The sequence below is a fragment of the Mercenaria mercenaria genome, chromosome 3, assembly GCF_021730395.1.
Source record: "Mercenaria mercenaria strain notata chromosome 3, MADL_Memer_1, whole genome shotgun sequence".
Lineage (NCBI taxonomy): Eukaryota > Metazoa > Mollusca > Bivalvia > Venerida > Veneridae > Mercenaria > Mercenaria mercenaria.
Genome location: NC_069363.1, coordinates 41,144,919 through 41,162,784, shown reverse-complemented (window position 1 = coordinate 41,162,784; position 17,866 = coordinate 41,144,919). Strand labels below are relative to the sequence as shown.

At 32.2% G+C, this 17,866-nt stretch overlaps 1 protein-coding gene across 1 annotated transcript; it reads right to left on the bottom strand.

Moving 5' to 3' along the window:
• Nucleotides 1–106: 106 nt before the first annotated feature.
• LOC123524988 (serum paraoxonase/arylesterase 2-like) lies at nucleotides 107–7,929 on the bottom strand. The gene is made up of 9 exons (XM_045303649.2): nucleotides 7,608–7,929; nucleotides 7,214–7,284; nucleotides 6,554–6,609; nucleotides 6,137–6,290; nucleotides 5,482–5,602; nucleotides 4,444–4,644; nucleotides 2,877–2,958; nucleotides 1,472–1,600; nucleotides 107–1,114 (listed from the first exon to the last, which is right to left on the bottom strand). The coding sequence occupies exons 1-9, from the start codon at nucleotides 7,673–7,675 to the stop codon at nucleotides 938–940; spliced, it is 1,059 nt and encodes a 352-aa protein (XP_045159584.1). The 5' UTR covers nucleotides 7,676–7,929; the 3' UTR covers nucleotides 107–937.
• Between the last annotated feature and the right edge of the window lie 9,937 nt (nucleotides 7,930–17,866).

Below are 17,866 nucleotides of genomic sequence, written 5' to 3'. Positions count from 1 at the left end.
GATATCCGACGAAACAAAACGTAAATATTAGTTTTACTTTGATTTCAGAAGAAATCATGAGATAAAAATATCGTTCTCTAAGTCATCAGATTTTGCAGATAAAATAATACATTGATATATTAACAATGTATTTATTTTTTCTTGATAATATATTACTTACAAAACGAGATGTTGAACTTCCGCTAAATAAAGTAATACTTTCAATCAGCCTCTCCACAGTAACAACATCTGCAGGTTAGCCTCTCTCAATACAAAGTACACAGGCCGTCGTTATAAAATAAAACTATATCTGGCTCATCACAACGCCCATTTCGGCAAACTGTTTAACTTTGTCACGAAAACCTATCCTAAATCAGAGGCTTTTTCTGATCAAAAGTATTACTTTGACCATAGTTCATACCGTAGTTGCGAGACAAAGGCGTCCACCCTAACTTTGTAGAGAGCTAGTCTGAATTCCAGGATAGATTTAATCTAATGTTTCTTAGGCCATATCTGAAGGCAGCTTTTCTGTTGATTGTTTTATTTTATGCATGAACTTTCAAAACAGTCTACTAAACATTTTCGGTCAAAGTTTAGACATGTTAATAATATTCCATATAGCATCATCAGTCAGTCACATTTCAACGAGATCGAACTGCTTTAGGTTAACATGAACAACATGTACAGTTCATTCATCCCGTCAATGTTGTTACACAGAGGTTGCATAGTGTTTTATTCGTAAATTAGAATACCTGATAAATCTGATCATAGCAAAATAATTCATACATCTTCAACATAATTGTATAACGTACTCGACTTAGTCCGTAACTATGAACTAGATCTAAATCTGAGATTCAGGTTTACAAATTCATACTTAAAATTGCTTATGTAAATCTATAATCTAATGAGTTGCGCATGCGTGCAGGAAGTCTCTGCAAATACAACAGACACAAGCACTTTAGTTTGGTGTTAAATATTTAACATCGCAAACAACGGTTTGTTCTCTAACTGTTCCAACAACCATTTTCCCGGCGGCATAGGTAGCTGCAGTTGATCCGGCACAATTTGTCCCGTCGTCTTGGTAAATGATTTCGATTTCCGACACTGCATTATCTTGCATCTTCACTCGAACCACCTAAATACATACAAACATAGAAATGTTTAATTTTTGTCTACAAACAATAGATGCGAACAGAAATCTTGCTTTATTTTGAAAAGAAAATAAGGAGTATTGTGATAGTTTTAAACATTGTTAGAATGGATTTCATTAAAGGTGCATTAGTCTGCACAAAGTCAAATAAACTTTAAAAAAGCCAAATATAACCCAGTATGACAGTAAAGATATTTACATCATGACAATTAAATGAGCTAGAAAATGTGTTTCTTTGATGAAATTTACCTGGCCCACACCACCTTCCCTCCCCTCCCCCCAAACACAATGTAATGAGATGTTTTAAAGTAATTCTAAATTCTTCATATCCTTTAAAATTACCTGTCCCGGAGGAAGACTACCAAAGAATGGGTCAATGATTTTCCATGTTATGGGATGGCTACCAATCCAGAGATCACCAGTATCGGGGTCAACCTCAATGTTGTCAATACCAGTTCCTGTGTACGTGCTCTGTAACGAAAAAATACGATTCGTATTAATTTATTACCTACCTGCAACTTTTGTCTTTCTGAAGTCATATCTTAGTACTGAATGGTTAGCTTGTGTTGATATTTAGTGTGGATTTATGTAATTACTCATGTCTACTTCCTGAGGTGAAGTAGGTAAGCCAAGATTTATTGCCCTTTTAGTCGAGGTATTTACCCGTTTGATTAACCGGAAATGACGGCGTAACGGGATTAATCTGGAAATCCTTTCCCTGATAGCCATTTTACGGGTAAAATAAATGTTGCGGGTATATGTTATATCCCGTGTATCAAGTGTCAAACAGTTAGTGGTTAAACAGTAAGTGTTATTGTCCTTGCGGTTAGTTTTGACCAGATGTAGGTTTTGATGGAACATTTCAGAATAATAACATGAAATAAAGCAGCAATTTAATCTAATTGATTATTTTCAAACTGCGAAATATTAGGCACACGAACCTACACATTTTATTTGGCCACATGAAAATAGGCAAATCTACAACCATGAAGAATGTCATTGAAATCTGCATTATGGAATTTCTTCACTAAAATGTAACCAAAAGAGCTCACTGTGGAAATTGTCCGGAGTACCAATATTTTCATATCGGTCTGACAAAAGAAAACAAAACAACAACAAAAAAAAAAACAACAAGTAAACGAGGCTATTTTTCATTTGCCGAACTTTCGTATAATATATTCTGAAGTTTCGAAAAATCGTGGTTTAATCAGATTCTACGAGGTAGTAAAAATTTATCCGAATGTGCACAAGTACCTTAACTAAAAAAAACTTACATCCTCCTGCAGCTATATTTTGGTAATGGTTAGTCACATCGAGTTGATATTGGGTATGAGTAGTATTAATATTTGTAATAAATTAGAGGATGATTTCCAGCAAATCTGATGAGACTATATACACCTACACCGGAGTTATTTCTCTTTAATTAATCTAAAAATTTAATTTCCGCATGTCTCTTCAGTGCTAAATCTAGCTTATTTCATTGGATAGTTTTATTTACCAGCAAATTCACCCAAGCAGATTTATTCGCACTTCTCCTGTTTATCTAACTGTTATAAAAGGACATGCTGTATACACCATTCCGGTATTTATGGTCAATCAACAGTGGCATTAGCTTTTTAAACTGATTAGGACCGGGCATTGCAAGAATACCAATATGTAAGGATTTTCATATAAGATGATATAATATTTGCATTGATGCGTATCTAAACTGCAAAAAGATAAAAAAAAAATAAAATAAATACCGTACCCAAATTTCGGCAAGGTTGTTTGACGAGTCTCTCCGGAAACCTCTTAATGTCTTTGTTCCCCATTCTGCTACATACACAACCCTAAAATAAAAATATATAATTAAATACAAAGATAAGGAAAACAAGAGCCACGGCCGACATGGGCACCCCACCGCCAAAGGAAAGTTTTCGTGTAAAAGATGGCCAAGAAGAGGAAGTATTTAGAAATAGTGCATTGGATGCATATTAGAGAAGAAGGGAACTACTGTGTTCAATATGTTTACATTAGTAATCAATTGAAAAAGTAACAGAATAGTAATTGAAGCAAAGATGAGTTATAGTCTATGTACAGTGCGCTTTCTCTCAATGGCCTCTATCATTTTGTGAAGTTTTCAAGAAATCAGTTAGATAGTTTTGGAGCTATTCACCCTTTAACAGTTTTATGCGTAAATCAAATAAAGGGAAATTATCTAAAAAAGTACTAAATTAGTTATAGAGTAATTGGTTTATTCACTGCAATCTCTTTCAATGGCCTACGTTCTTTACGAGTTATGTTCCAAATAAATAAAATGTATCAAGACCATATAAAAAGGGATAATTCCAAAGGTACGGAAGACAGTACACTGCACTTTCATATTTTGCCTGTTTCTGTCAAAGTGTAAAGTTTAAAACTTACCCTTTAATAGGTTTGGAGTTATGCCCTAAACAAAAGGGGTAGTAATGAATAATTTATAATAATAAATAAATACTAGAAACGGAAATCAATCAAAAGAGAGCACAGTAAAGCTATGATTCTTTAAACTTGCACAATCTCTTATTGGCCTCCGTCATTAGATGACGTTTTAACACAATCACTCCAATAGTGTTATGCTCCTGGCCAACAAAAGTTATGGATGTACGGACAGACCCCGGACACTATTACCATATCCGCCTCACATGTCGGTGGGTCTATGAATGAAAGGTCTTGTATTATTTTTGATATTTTATATGACTTTATTGCCTACAGATAATATTTTATCAAGGAGTTTGACGACGTTCAATCTCTAAAAATATTTTGCCCTCCGTCTACTGCAAGTTAAGATAAGTCTGGAGCTTCGATTAGCTTGTTAAATCATTATTTTTAAACTTTAGGATACACCAACAGAATTCGATGGATGAAATTGGAAAGAACATATGTTTGTTTGTTTCGTTAAATGTTTTGAAAATATAGACATTTAGTAAGTTTTCATACATGGTGTCTATTGGAAACTCACCATTTTGATGACATTTTCGCGAATTAAAAATGTTCTACTCTATAGACTTTCATGAACTTTCTCAAGGTCGTAAATAAACAGATTGTCTATATATTAATTCGTCCATATTCTGGATAAATAACTTGATAACTTACGGTTTATCAGACGTGTAGAACTACCTTAAATGAAATTAATATATTTTTGGTATATGTTACGAACATTAACGTACAAGAAACTGATATTTAGATCAAACTGTTACAGTGTTACATTCTTTCGTATGTATTACATTTTAGTGCTATATATTACCATCACAACATCACAAATAAGTTTAGTACATTAGGAAGGATGAACTTACTTTTTGTCTGGTGAGATGTTGATTCCATTGGGCATATAGTAACCTGAAGCAACCTCTCGAGCCTTGTGACCATCATAATAAAATATCCCGCCAAACTTCATGCCACTGAACATCTCTAAGTTGTACCGATTGTACTCACGAAAACGGGCGAATTTTGTGATGTAGAACTTGTCTCTTCCCACGGCAACCATATCATTCATACTGTTGTTAAGAAATAAGTTTACATGCATTATATTGTCTGCATAACAAAGATACTCTGTGGCATTCCAGAATTGCCATTGTATATGCTCATTACGAAAATAATGTATTACATAACAAAATAAAAAAGGAAAATTCGAGATTGAAGCATTTTATAGGTTCACTTATATGTGCACTTTTTGCTAATTTGAAAAGACTGTTTTGTACTATAACAGGACGATGTGTAATTGTGTTTCTACAAAAAGTATAACAAAAATATTTAGCAAAATGAATGGCAGCATTAGTGTAGGGTGAATGTTATTTATCATTTCGAAATTTCGAGATACTGTCTGCAGCAGTAAATGTAGGCTGAGATGGGTACATTTTGTATTTCTCTAGTAGCCCTAGAGACGTGGAGGCGTTCGGTGTTACAAAAAAAATCACTACCCCTATTTTTACCATGTTTAATTTGGAAGGCCCTCGATTCAGTTTGAGCCCTCATGGCAAGGATATAACATAACCTACACGAACGTGTAGTTATGAGTCCGTTTCAGATCGGATACCTGGGAAGCTCTAGATTTTGACAAGACACCATAGAAGTTCGAACTTAGAATATGTTACTATTTTCACCGTATCTGGAAGGGTTTCCACCTAGTTCCTGCCTCTACCACCGGACCATGTTATATATGTATATGATATCCTGGCAAGATACTAAGTCGAAATTTCGACTGACGTTATTTATTTAGTATCTCGAAATTTCTACTTAGTTTCTCGAAATTTTGAGTAAATAAACAAATATCACCTGGCACCCCTAGCCTCTAAAACATTTTAAGAATGTATAGATAACTTGAATCAACGTACAAGTCAAACTTCGGGTCTGTTATTGTCCGTATGTATTTCAAGGTGAGAGGCTTGAGGACTTCAAACACTTCTATTCGATCTTCTGGCTTTGGGTGACATATCACATACAGAAACAGTTGGTCTGAAAAATCGAAGGACTAATTATCACCCCATGTCCAAATTCGAAACAAATGTTACTAAGGTAATGAGGGCCGGTGCATCATGCTAATTGCAAAATGCTTGATGACAAAAAGTTAATGAAAATGCTATTTGCCAAATGCTGAATGTCAAAAAAATGACACTCAAACGGTAATTGTCAAACGATAAAATTAATGCTAATCGTTATTTGAGAAATGCTAAACAATAAATCCCAAAATGTTAATTGCTAAGTGCTTATAAAAACAGCTGAAAATATCAGTGTATGAATCCATCCTTTAAATAGTCATTGGCCTTTGTTACATAACTTTCTATAAAATACTTTTTCTAAACATTATAACAGTTTCGGTCTAATGTTCTTATGGCCGGTAGAATACGTAATTGTTTCAAGTCAGACTCGGCTTTTGCCTCGGGTGACATTCTGCCCTCGGTTTGACAATATCAATGTCACACACGCTGCCATATGATATTTATATAATATCATATGTATAATATCACGAGATAGAGATGAATACTGGACCTGTATCTGGATCCCGCCAAGTGGTGATTCCATGAGGCGCCGACAGGAAGTCTGTCCTTGATGGTACATTTGACATATTTAATGTCATCACCTTGTTTCCATTATTCAAGTCAACGGCTTTGATTTGTCCAGGCGGTCCAAAAAATTCAAAACCCTAAAGATAAAGTTGATTACTAATAAATAATCAAAAATAAGATGGAATTGTATATATTTTCAATATCATAATCACTTTACAGTAATAAATTGACATCAATTAACATGTGTAGCAATTGTTTATGTCTATGAACAGAAGGGAAAAAAAACAAAGCAATTTTAGTGAAAAAAATCTTTTCTTATAAGATTCCAGCTACTTGTATTAGAAAGTTTCTTTATTGTGAATGTTCCAATATTTTTATACACAATAACAATTATTTTTACCGTTGACATCAAAACAATACCGTTTCCAATATGAGTAACATCTTCTGACCCACCGTCTGAAATAACAGTGATAGAACATAAGTATCAATCACCACATGTTTCCATTGATTCAATAATTCAATATAAGATTTGAAACGTTATTATTTTACCATAAATGCAAGTCGCAGAATTAAGCATAATGATTTTGGTGGAGTTATCTATCCATAGAAAAAGGGTATGCTTTGTTTTCTGTTCATTGATTTTCGCAGAATTTTTCTGGTTTTCTATCAACATTCTTGCTTGTGTACTGAATAAATAGTTTCAACAAATCCATTTTAGTTAAAGAAATTTGTTATGAATTTTATCTAGAATTGCAAACGGACTTTTATATTGTAAAACTGGGAAGCCTCTTTATCAAACATTTTCAAATGTTATTATTCGTGTGATGACAACAGATAAATGTGGTAAGGTATAAAATATAAAAAAGGGAAATCGAAGCCATTGCATTCAAATTAATCTGAAATATTTTACAATAACAAAGGTAAAATAGCCTGCAAGAAAGAAGTTGCTCATAACAGTAAATAAAAAACGACAGGAAGTTATACGACTGGATTCAGAACATGGTACAGAAAAAAAACTTTATCAATATATCTAATGGTTAAATACGTTTGCCTACTATACCTTTTATGATAGTTTTGCAGGATCCAGGATTTATACTAAGCACTAGGTCTTTTTCCCAATCCAGCCAGTCTCTGTAATGGACATTTGTCCCTGTTTGCATTTAGTATTAAACCTTTTAATGTACATGTTTTTGTTTAGCTAAAACATCGCTGTCATGAAAAGATTACGAATCGTTGTCATTACTATTTGGTAATATTGATAAGCATAACACAATCTTAATGCAGAGACTTGAATAGAACTGAATACAGAACGACATTAGATGAAAAATGGCATTTATTCCACTACATTTTGTATGTTGAATCTATATGTGTATTTACATATTTTTCTCTTTTATTAAAAGAAATCTATATACAATGTCAGACTTTTCACATTTGATCAAATACTGAAGACTTACCTGTAATTAAGAAAATAATTAAAACCAAATCCAAAAAGTGTAATAGTCACAATTGTAGACCACATCATTCAAAAATTGCTAGTGAAAAATACACCCCTGTCAGTGACTAAACTTCACGGATTGAGCAATTAATCTCGTTTGTACACTACTGTCAGTGTTGTAGATTTTGCACCGTTGCTTATCAATAATCTTAAGACCGTTAAACAGCCAATGTTCGTCGATCTGACAGAATTATGTTTTATGAAATCTGAGTCTGATGTAATCACCATCATTATTTTCTCATTTGGCATTACATTTTTCATTTATTCAGGACAAATAAAACCAATTCGCCTCGGGCTAGACCATCAGCAACTATGCTGTACAGTCATACCCTCATGGAAGGCATTTATGAACCCGCTGCAATGTCCACGAATCCGTATGTATTTATATCTTAAGACAATTCGAGAAAGTTATTGTTCTGAAAATGAAAACCATACAGTATGTAAGAAAGCTTTTTTTCTGTTTAAAGGTACTGCTTCCAATATTTGTCTTTCTCGTAGATCTCTAGTAACCTTCCTTTTAGTAATTTTATATACACATACAATATTTGAAATATGTGTTGCACATTTGGACTAACATGTTGTTTACAAAGTAGAATTTGATCCTGATTTTTAAAAATAAATTCTGAATATATCTTGAAAATTCGCAAATAACAAAGTCCAGGGGTCGTGCGCTTGAGATTTTACTAGACTGATTTAAAGTTTGGACATATGGACCTAACAGAAGTTTTCATAATAGTCAATATTGATGATAGTTTTTGCGAAGTAGAATTATTGTACAATATAGATTTTAATGAAATGTTTCGCATTTGTACAATATCATTATATTGTCAGCACATTGTCTGTTAATAAAATTTAAAATTTCTAGTGCTAATTTCTTAAAACATAGGCCAATGATTTAAAGTTTGGACATATGGACCTAACAGAAGTTTTCATAATAGTCAATATTGATGATATTTTTTGCGAAGTAGAATTATTGTACAATATAGATTTTAATGAAATGTTTCGCATTTGTACAATATCATCATATTGTCAGCACATTGTCTGTTAATAAAATTTAAAATTTCTAGTGCTAATTTCTTAAAACATAGGCCAATGATTTAAAAGATTTTCTAAGAACACTACATTTTGTATCAGTCAAGAATAAATGACATACATTTGTATGATTATAAAATGATGGTAGTTGTATTTTTTGTTTAATTTTGAAGATTATTTTTATATCTCTTTTCCACAAGATCTTCAGTGTAGATGTCTCTCATTTATACAATATCATCATATTTTAATATTGTTATTAAAACATCCTTATAATTTTTAAGGCAAGAGTCGTCACAATTGTAATATGAAAATATCTCCCAAAATAAGGAGCATACTATTACAATATGGAAAATATTGGGATTTTCATGATGAATTCTCAGCTGCTAAACATTTTTTACAATATAAATAGAAAGTTTTTAGTGCGATTCTTCGAGAATCATTAACTGTACTTGAATGTAATGTTTTTCATTTTATCAAAAAAGGAAACTGATTATTCAAACATGATACTACACATAGTTAGCTAGCGTACGACTGATAGATCGGTCAATTCTCTGGGATAAATTAGTTAAGTTGGGTATTAATTGTAAAATGTTACAAGCAGTAAAGTCACTTTACGCCAATGTTAGCTCTTGTATCAGGTTAAACGGATTTTCATCAGACTGGTTTGACGTAAATATAGGTTTAAGACAAGGCTGTATTTTATCGCCTGTTCTGTTTAATTGTTTTATTAATGAACTAGGAATTAAAATCAAGGCATTAGGCCTTGGTTTAGAACTTGACAATGGTGAAATGCTTTCAATTTTATTGTATGCAGATGACATTGTGCTTCTTGCTAATAATGAAAAAGATCTTCAAACAATGCTTAATACCTTGAGTGAATGGTGTATTATTAATAATATGAAAATTAATGCCAAGAAAAGTAATATTATACACTTTAGACGTAATTCAGTCCCTAGGTCTCAGTTTGTTTTTAAATGTGGTCAAGAATGTATTGATGTAACAGATAAATATGTTTATCTAGGTCTAGTGTTAGAAGAACACTTAGATTTTAATGTTACAGCTAAATTTGTGTCACAGGCAGCGGGCAGAGCTTTAGGGTTGTTGATAGCAAAATTTAAAGCTTTAGGTGGAATGCCTTTTGAAGTTTTTACTAAATTGTATGACAGCCTTGTGTGGCCAGTTATTGCTTATGGGGCAGCTATTTGGGGAACAAGAAATTTTTCTTGCATTGAAGCTATTCAGAACCGTGCTATGCGTTTTTTCATGGGGACTGGAAGGTATACTCCTAATAAGGCAGTAGCAGGTGACATGGGTTGGACACCAGCTTTTATAAGACAACTAAGATGTATTGCTATTACATGGTGTAGATTTTCAGAGATGCATACGTCTTGTTTAAGGTACTTCCGCCATCTTGAATTTAGAGTGACCTTCATTTGAGGTGTGAAAATACTGTGAACAAAAGCTTTCAAATGCAGCTGTTCCAGAGTACAAAAACAGCTCAGTTTGCAAGATCTGAAGTAAAAGTAGCTGTATAAAAAGTAATAATAAAATTTGGAAATAAACAAAGAAGATATTTTACCTGTATTTTTCCAAATTTTTGGTTAGATTTATAAATCCTTTCAAAATACTTTATTAAAAATTCATGAATGGCAAAAGTTAGTTCAAAGTATCAGTTAGTGCATAGGAGAATTGTCTTACCGAATAGAACTAAACTTAGTACAAAATCTGTTTTCAAATCTGACCACCTCATGTATTAAAACAAAAATAAATCTGTACATATTGCTATTTTCAGCATACATAAAAGTAGTGCAATGTGCGGACAATGATTTTTCTATGTATGGTGTACCAAACTGCCTAAAATTGTAAGAAGTCTCAGACTTAATGTGAACAAGATTTGCAGCGATCCAAAATTCTTTTCAAGGATTGTGCAAGTATAAGAAAATTTTAATTTACTATTGTGGACTTTATGTACTAACGCGCTGCTTATCTCACGGAAAATTTGGTGGAAATGGAATTTTCGGCACTTCCTGCGCTAACTACCGAAATTACTTAACGTAACTTTCTCACACATACGTGATTGTATATTTATAAGTTATAAAAACAATCGAAATATTTGCGTTATCACGATATATGCAAATATTTTAGACAATCTTAAAACATTTGGCCACAGTATTTCCGCATACTGGTCGGGGACAAGTTCGATGTGTATAATGATTCCTTGGAGGTTTCATGCGTCGTAAACTTGCCAATTTTGATCTTTCGACTTTTTATACAATATGAGAATTTATGCAGCATGTAATAAATCGCAGAAAAAATGTGCAACAAAATATGTTAGGAGGTATTATAATTTGTATACAATTGTAGATAACCTGATGATTTGTCACACTTTCATTGATTTAAACAGATATTCTTGCATAAAAACTACTTTTTTCACTGGATCCGCCCATGTATTAACGGGAGAAAAATCGTGTGCAAACAAGGCAATTCACGTGCTGTTAATACCCGATTTTTATTTTTAAAAATGCTTTCCCAGGGACGTATATGTAATTCTGCGCAGATTGACATCTAGTATCTACGTCTTTTTTCTTTCATAAAAACCTCTATTTGAAGCATTAAATATGCAATCTAAACCATAGAATGATTTACTGTATCAGTAAGTTGAGTAACTAACGAATACGCTAAACTCCCATTTTAACTCTGCGTCAATTCAGATTTTGTAGACAACCGTGAATTTTAAAGAATTGCGTGTTTACCTGTACGATTCTTTGTTTTTAGGTATTATATTTATGATTTTGATATGTATCAATCAGTATGTTTTTATCTATTTTCTGGAAGAAATTATATAAACAGCTTGGAAACATGACACTACGTTCGTACTCATCCGTACTCCAATATAACTCGAATGTAAAGTTATTATTCTTGAAGTTGTGATCGAGTCCACCAAATTGTGAACTGATATGAACAATTATCGGTAATTTTATATTGTAATAATGAGAGTTAAAAAAATGGCTTAAAAACCTTCAGGATGTGCTTTTGATAGTGATGTTTATTTCTGAGCCCTGGATACGGATATTTAAAACATGTTTACCGTTTCCGAGAACAACTGGAATGGTAAGTAAAAATGTACCGGAATCGTCAAGTCATCACATATGAAAACAATACATAAATCGTCGTAAAATATATTTTTATGCAAGAATAGCGACCTTCGGTCTCGGTCACAAACAATCCGCGGGCTTCTGCAGACGTTACTACACACACAAAAAAGCGTGTATTATCCCTACAATAAATGTGTATTGAAATTCCGGCATAGAAATGGACATGACTTTACATTAGTGGTCACTGCGGTGTTGACAGCGGAAGCAGCGGTCCAGTACTAAGACTGTCTACAAAACCAAGGATAACGAGTTCTTTATCTGAAAATTACGAACATTGGGATCAGTGTTCAGTATACACCTGAAAATAATAGACTTGCTATTTGCCGAGTGCACACTTGTTTTCTATCATCGTTAATATAAAGTAAACTAGTAATATTCGAACATATGCATAATCTCATAAACACTTCTTTATTGTATGTTCTCTGAAATTAACAAATAACTGGCTCAGCTGAGACACCATACTTTAAAGTAAATTCAGTTTATTCACCACGAGGTTCAAAATGCACGGGAGTCTCGTGATAGTACATGCCTTTATTTCACATGGTTGAAGTGTAAACAGATAGTTAAATTTGCTTCGTTTTATTTCTCACGGAAAAGATCGGACGGTTTTTTATATTGGAATAATCATAGAACATATATGCATTTAAAGTTGAAAGTTGATTGTTTTATACAGGACGTAAAACTGAAACAAGTAAGCACTTTTACTTTTCCAGCAATGTTCCTCAGGTGAACTTTGACATTGTTTACAAAGAGAAATCAGTTTTGTGTCATCTTGAAATGTGTTGTTCGGCTGAAACGTAAAGTTCCCGGAAAAGTTCTAAAATGGCTTATTTGGAGGATTTTTGTTTTATTTATAAATTCAACACAATGTGCAATATTTCCAGTTTTTGAAAATGATTGAAATCGAACTTGTTTTTAGAAAAAGTCCCGATCTTTCATCAATATTTTGTCAGCGGATGCTTACAAACTTTAAGTGAAACGGCTTTCTTGTCCAAAAGAGGTGTGTAAAGCGAAAAACTATCATTACACATTGCGTTTATTCTTTAAATGTAAAGGATCGGTAACAAATTAAGGAGATCGGACAGTGCAAAACTATACTAAATGGATATCTCTAACCATTGATAAGGAGGCATATATATTTCAGTAAGGAAATCCGAGGTAAAAGAACAATCATATATTTATTTCTTGAAATAAACATGGCGGCGAAATATTTTAGAAAAACTGTGCACGTGTTTGCGCATTAGAATGTTTAACGACATTTTCTTGAGAAAATAGCGCTCGTGTGCACTATTTGGCATTTCTTTGATTTGAAAATAAATATTTTATAGCAATTTAGGATGCATACGATACTAAAATTTTGCACCAAAAATGTTCACTCATTTTCTTCCAAAGCACTGTGGATATAGGGTTCAACGTAACTTTCATACTCGCAAGTTTACCTACAGATATATCTTTTCAAGTTTTATCATATATTTTTTGTGTCCTTGCATTTCGAAAGCTGTTTCGAGGATTCTGATTTTTCACATGAATTGCTAATTTCAATTTGCGGAAGTACCTTAAATAAAATTGTTTTTAATTATGGTTTACGACATGCAGGAGGTTGCTGTAAAAATTGGCATCACAGAGTAAAAGAACTGTTTATTCGGTATAACTGTGTAGATTTTTTGAACGGTGAACGTCATAGTAAAAGATATATGTGTAATAAGTTAACTGAAAAGGCAATGAATGAATATTTAGACCAATGGATCGAGTCTCTGCATGTCATAAACAGTAATAATAACGGTGGATGTAACAAATTAAGAACATCGTACTTTTAAATTCAGTTTTGAAACAGAGTTGTATGTTAAATTAAATATACCACACAAACATAGGTCTGCATTATCAAAATTTAGGTGTGGGGTTGCCCCGATCAGGCTTGAAACTGGCAGATATGAAAGGCTTGAAGTTAACCATAGAATATGTCCAGTGTGTAGGTTAGGAGTGGAAGATGAAAAGCATGTCTTGTTAATTTGCAATCATTATGAATCTATAAGAAAAGATTTATTTGAAAAAGCAGTATCTATTAATGGTCAGTTTCAGAACCTATCAGATGATAATAAGTTGAGTTTCATTCTGTCTAGCCCAGATATGATAAAATTGACAGCAAAATCCTGCTTTCTTATTCTTAAAAAACGTGCTGAATATGTATATACAGTATAATCAGTACCTTAAAACTATCGAATGAGCAAAAGTTAGTCGGGGCTGTCTCTTCTTTTAAAGGTTTTTTTTTGTTTTTTTTGTTTTTATGGGGCGTTTTCTGTTTATTGTAAGTACACAAGTATAGACTATATTAGCTTCTACTTGATATGAAACATTATTGTTTCAAAGCTAATTGTGTTTATAGAGACTGTTCCTCCTTTCTTTCTCTCTTCAAGCTTGAATGTATGAAACATTTTGGTATTTTTTAATTCAAGTGTTTCAAATATTCAAGTTGTGATGTCTCTGGACAGCCGGTGATATATTAAGATTGACTGTTCAAGTAAGTAGAGCTATTGTACTTGCCCCAATTACAGGGGCTTTAAAGGTTTTATTTTAGATATTCATGGAGCTGCAGTGTGGTTATCTGTTACTGAAAAGTTAACTTGATCACTTTTTTTTTTTTTTTTTTTTTTTTTTTGTTATTTTTTTTTTGTTATCAGGGGAAGTAAATCACCTGTAACTTCTTCATTTGAATTATGAAAGTTACTTCCCTTGCCTCAGTCATATTTCTACAGGTTCTCCTTTTTTCCTTTTGTTGGTAACCTCACTCTGTAATATATCTACAGCATTGCAGATAATGTAGTCATATTTGGTAATTTAAGTGTATAAAGTTTGAGAGGATGGTGCTAATCAGTTTATGCCTGATCTGATCAGGGGTAATAATTGATATTTTACATCCATTCTTTAAGCTGTGCATTTTTGTGCCAATTTTACTAATCACTTTTTATGTAAATTTCTTATGGCAGTTTTTAGGCTTGCTCGGGTTAGATAGTTAAGTCAGGATTAGCACCATCAGCTCAAGTTTTTAAACTTAATTACTAGAGCAATTGTATATCATAGTTTTACTAATTATGTGAATATTGATAGTCTCTTATAATTCTGCTGAAGAATGGTCTTGCAAATTTTTTTTAAAGTGTATAAACTATGGTTTTTTTTATGATTGTATAATGTATGCAAGAATGAGACTTTAATAAAGAATATATATATATATATACTTGTTAAGATAGCCAAAGATCACTCATCAGATTTTCACAGTTGGCTTCAGCAATTCTGGTAGCGGGACACCCTATGAAAATATGTTTTTTGAAATTGCGAAGGTAGTTTCTGAGTAATTTCCTCTGCATACATATAGGAACTACCACACATGTTCAGTGACTATGCTCTCTGATGGCAGTGTTTTAAAAAAAAAATAGAATAATTTGAATTAACATGTATATAGGGCAACCGACAGTACAATGAATTCAAAGTCAGACCAGTGATTTACAAAATAGTGATATCTGAAGATTTTTTCTAATTTTTTTAGACACATCAACATTAGGTAAATGAATCTGAATCCCCTCCTGTCAAATGAATACTCATACTTCATGAAGTATTCATGAAGTTTGCATGATTACTTCATGCAGGACTTCATGAAGTCTTCATGAGGACGAAGTGAACTGAAAATGAGACAAATTCATCAACAACTCATGAAATGTAACTTCATGAATAATTCATGAACAACAAAATGCATAAAAATGCATAAAATCAAGCATGTATTGTTTGCATGAAAAATTCTTGACCTATGCATTAATTAATGTTCATGAAGACTTCATGCAATTATTCTTCAAAAAACACTTCATGAATAATGCATGAAGTTTTTGTTCTTAATTTCATTGTCTCATTTTCAGTTCACATGTTTGCCATGAATACTTCATGAATTATTTTCAGTAAAATTGATGGATGCATAAAAATGCATGAAATCAACCATAGGTATTTTGCATGAAAAGTTCTTGAACTGTGCATTAATAATTCTTCATGAAGACTTCATGTAAATATTCTTAAAAAACACTTCATGAATAATGCATGAAGTGTTTGTTCTTTATTTCATTGTCTCATTTGCAGTTCACTTCTTTGGCATGAATACTTCATGAATTATTTTTAGTAAATTTCATGAAAGAACTTTTTGAGCTTTTCTTGAACTTTTCATGAAGATTTTTTTATATAAATTTCAATGTGAAGGTCAATTTGATTTTGACCTAGGTGACCCTATAATATTCTCATTTAGGAGCAACTTTGGTACTAGGGATTAATTGTGGCCAAGTTTCATTGAAATTTCACCCAGTTGTTTCAGAGAATTTTCAACGCATGAAGGAAGCACCGAACAAATGCGATTCGATAAGCCCACTTACTGTTCAGAAAATGGGCTTAAAAGCAAAATATTACTTACGATCCATACATTTCTATTTAATTGCTAGACAAGAAATCGATCTCGTTTCTTAATTTTTATTTTTTTGCCTGTACGTTTTCTGGAGGTTTTCCAGTTTTTTGTTAAATAGCTCTCGAGAAATTCTCATTTTTTTTATTACAAGTCTCTCAAGTTGTTAATACCTAACCTGTACTAATCAAGTAGTATCCACGCACTTGATATTAAGAGCTAAGATAATGTATTGAAATTCATGAAACATAAATTTTGATTTTCATGAATATTTATTCATGAACTATTTTTGTAAAAAAAAAAAAAGTTTCATGAACTAGTCAAGGTAACCAGTGGTAGCAGTGAAACCTGAGAGATCTGCATGTAATGGGATTCTTTGAACAATATCAGTATAGCTTGATACAAGAAAAAATCCTGTAGGTCAAAGTGTTGTTAGTTAGTGGCTAGAGATTGTTTTAGTCACTGCTGAGTCACTGTGACAATGACATTTTCCACCCTCAACATATGAAATGTTGAGTCAAGTGTAGTAAACAGGAGTGGGATTGGGAGCATAATAAGAAGTAAACAATTGCTGTATAAAATAGAAAACATTAAGTTAAACAATGTATAATTTACTTTAATCTCAAGATTGAAATTTAGATACTAGCTTTGCTTCAGGGTAGTGAAAACTTGTGACATTTTAGAAGGATTTTATATTTTTAAAATGAACGATTTATAACAACACCATAATTACTTATTTGATATTCAGTATACACATGTTCCTTTTAAACCATTCTTAACTGTAGTATGATAAACATTTCTTTCTCATTTGCTGCACAAACTTCTCAAAAATTGCTGAATCACATGTGCAAAAAATTTCCCAGCATGCAACAAAATAATGGAAACTGATCATGTGACATGAATTTAATGTTCATGAACATTCATGCACAGTTCATGAACTTACTCATTTATTGTAAAAGGTAAACCTAAGTTTTATGTTTAATGAATGAACAGTTCAGAAATACACAATTGCATGGGTTCAAGAACTGGCACTGAACTAGAAAAAGGTTTTGAATTTTAGTACTTTTAATGAATCATAGATATACTTATCAAATATTCATGACTTTTTCTTAAGAACACATAAAGAATGTTTTAAGAATTTAATATTCTTAAAGAGAATTCCTCTAATTTTTTCCTTTCATAAAATTATTTTAAATTCACATATATAGGAAAATTTGTGCTGAAAACAATGAACAAATAAAAACAATGGGTCACCAGGCTTGTTTTTGTGACAAATTGTTTTGAACACACCCACTGTTGCTGAAACTGCCAGCGATTTTTCAACATTTTCATAATTTTCTGTTTTTTTTTTTATAAATACCAACCAAAATATACATCAAGCCAGCACAATAAGGTTTTTTTCTTTTTACAGATTTTATTATATATTTATTTGATATCATAGTCATATTTGTAATACTTTATCCTTACAATAATGGGTACAAATGAAAAAAAAAATTGTTTCATATTCACTTTTGTGAACTTTTTTCAATGAAAAATACCCGTAGTGAAGAATATTTTTTTTTAAATTTTGAAAAAACTCTTACATAGAATTTTTTCCTG

Bases quoted from the DNA above. Each gene is read 5' to 3' on its own strand.
- LOC123524988 (XM_045303649.2), bottom strand. From the start codon at position 7,675: ATGATGTGGTCTACAATTGTGACTATTACACTTTTTGGATTTGGTTTT. The intron at 4,645-5,481 runs GTACGTTGATTC...TCTTAACAACAG, and splicing joins ACAGACCCGAAGTTTGACTT to TATGAATGATATGGTTGCCG. The intron at 1,601-2,876 runs GTACGGTATTTA...TTTTCGTTACAG, and splicing joins ACAACCTTGCCGAAATTTGG to AGCACGTACACAGGAACTGG.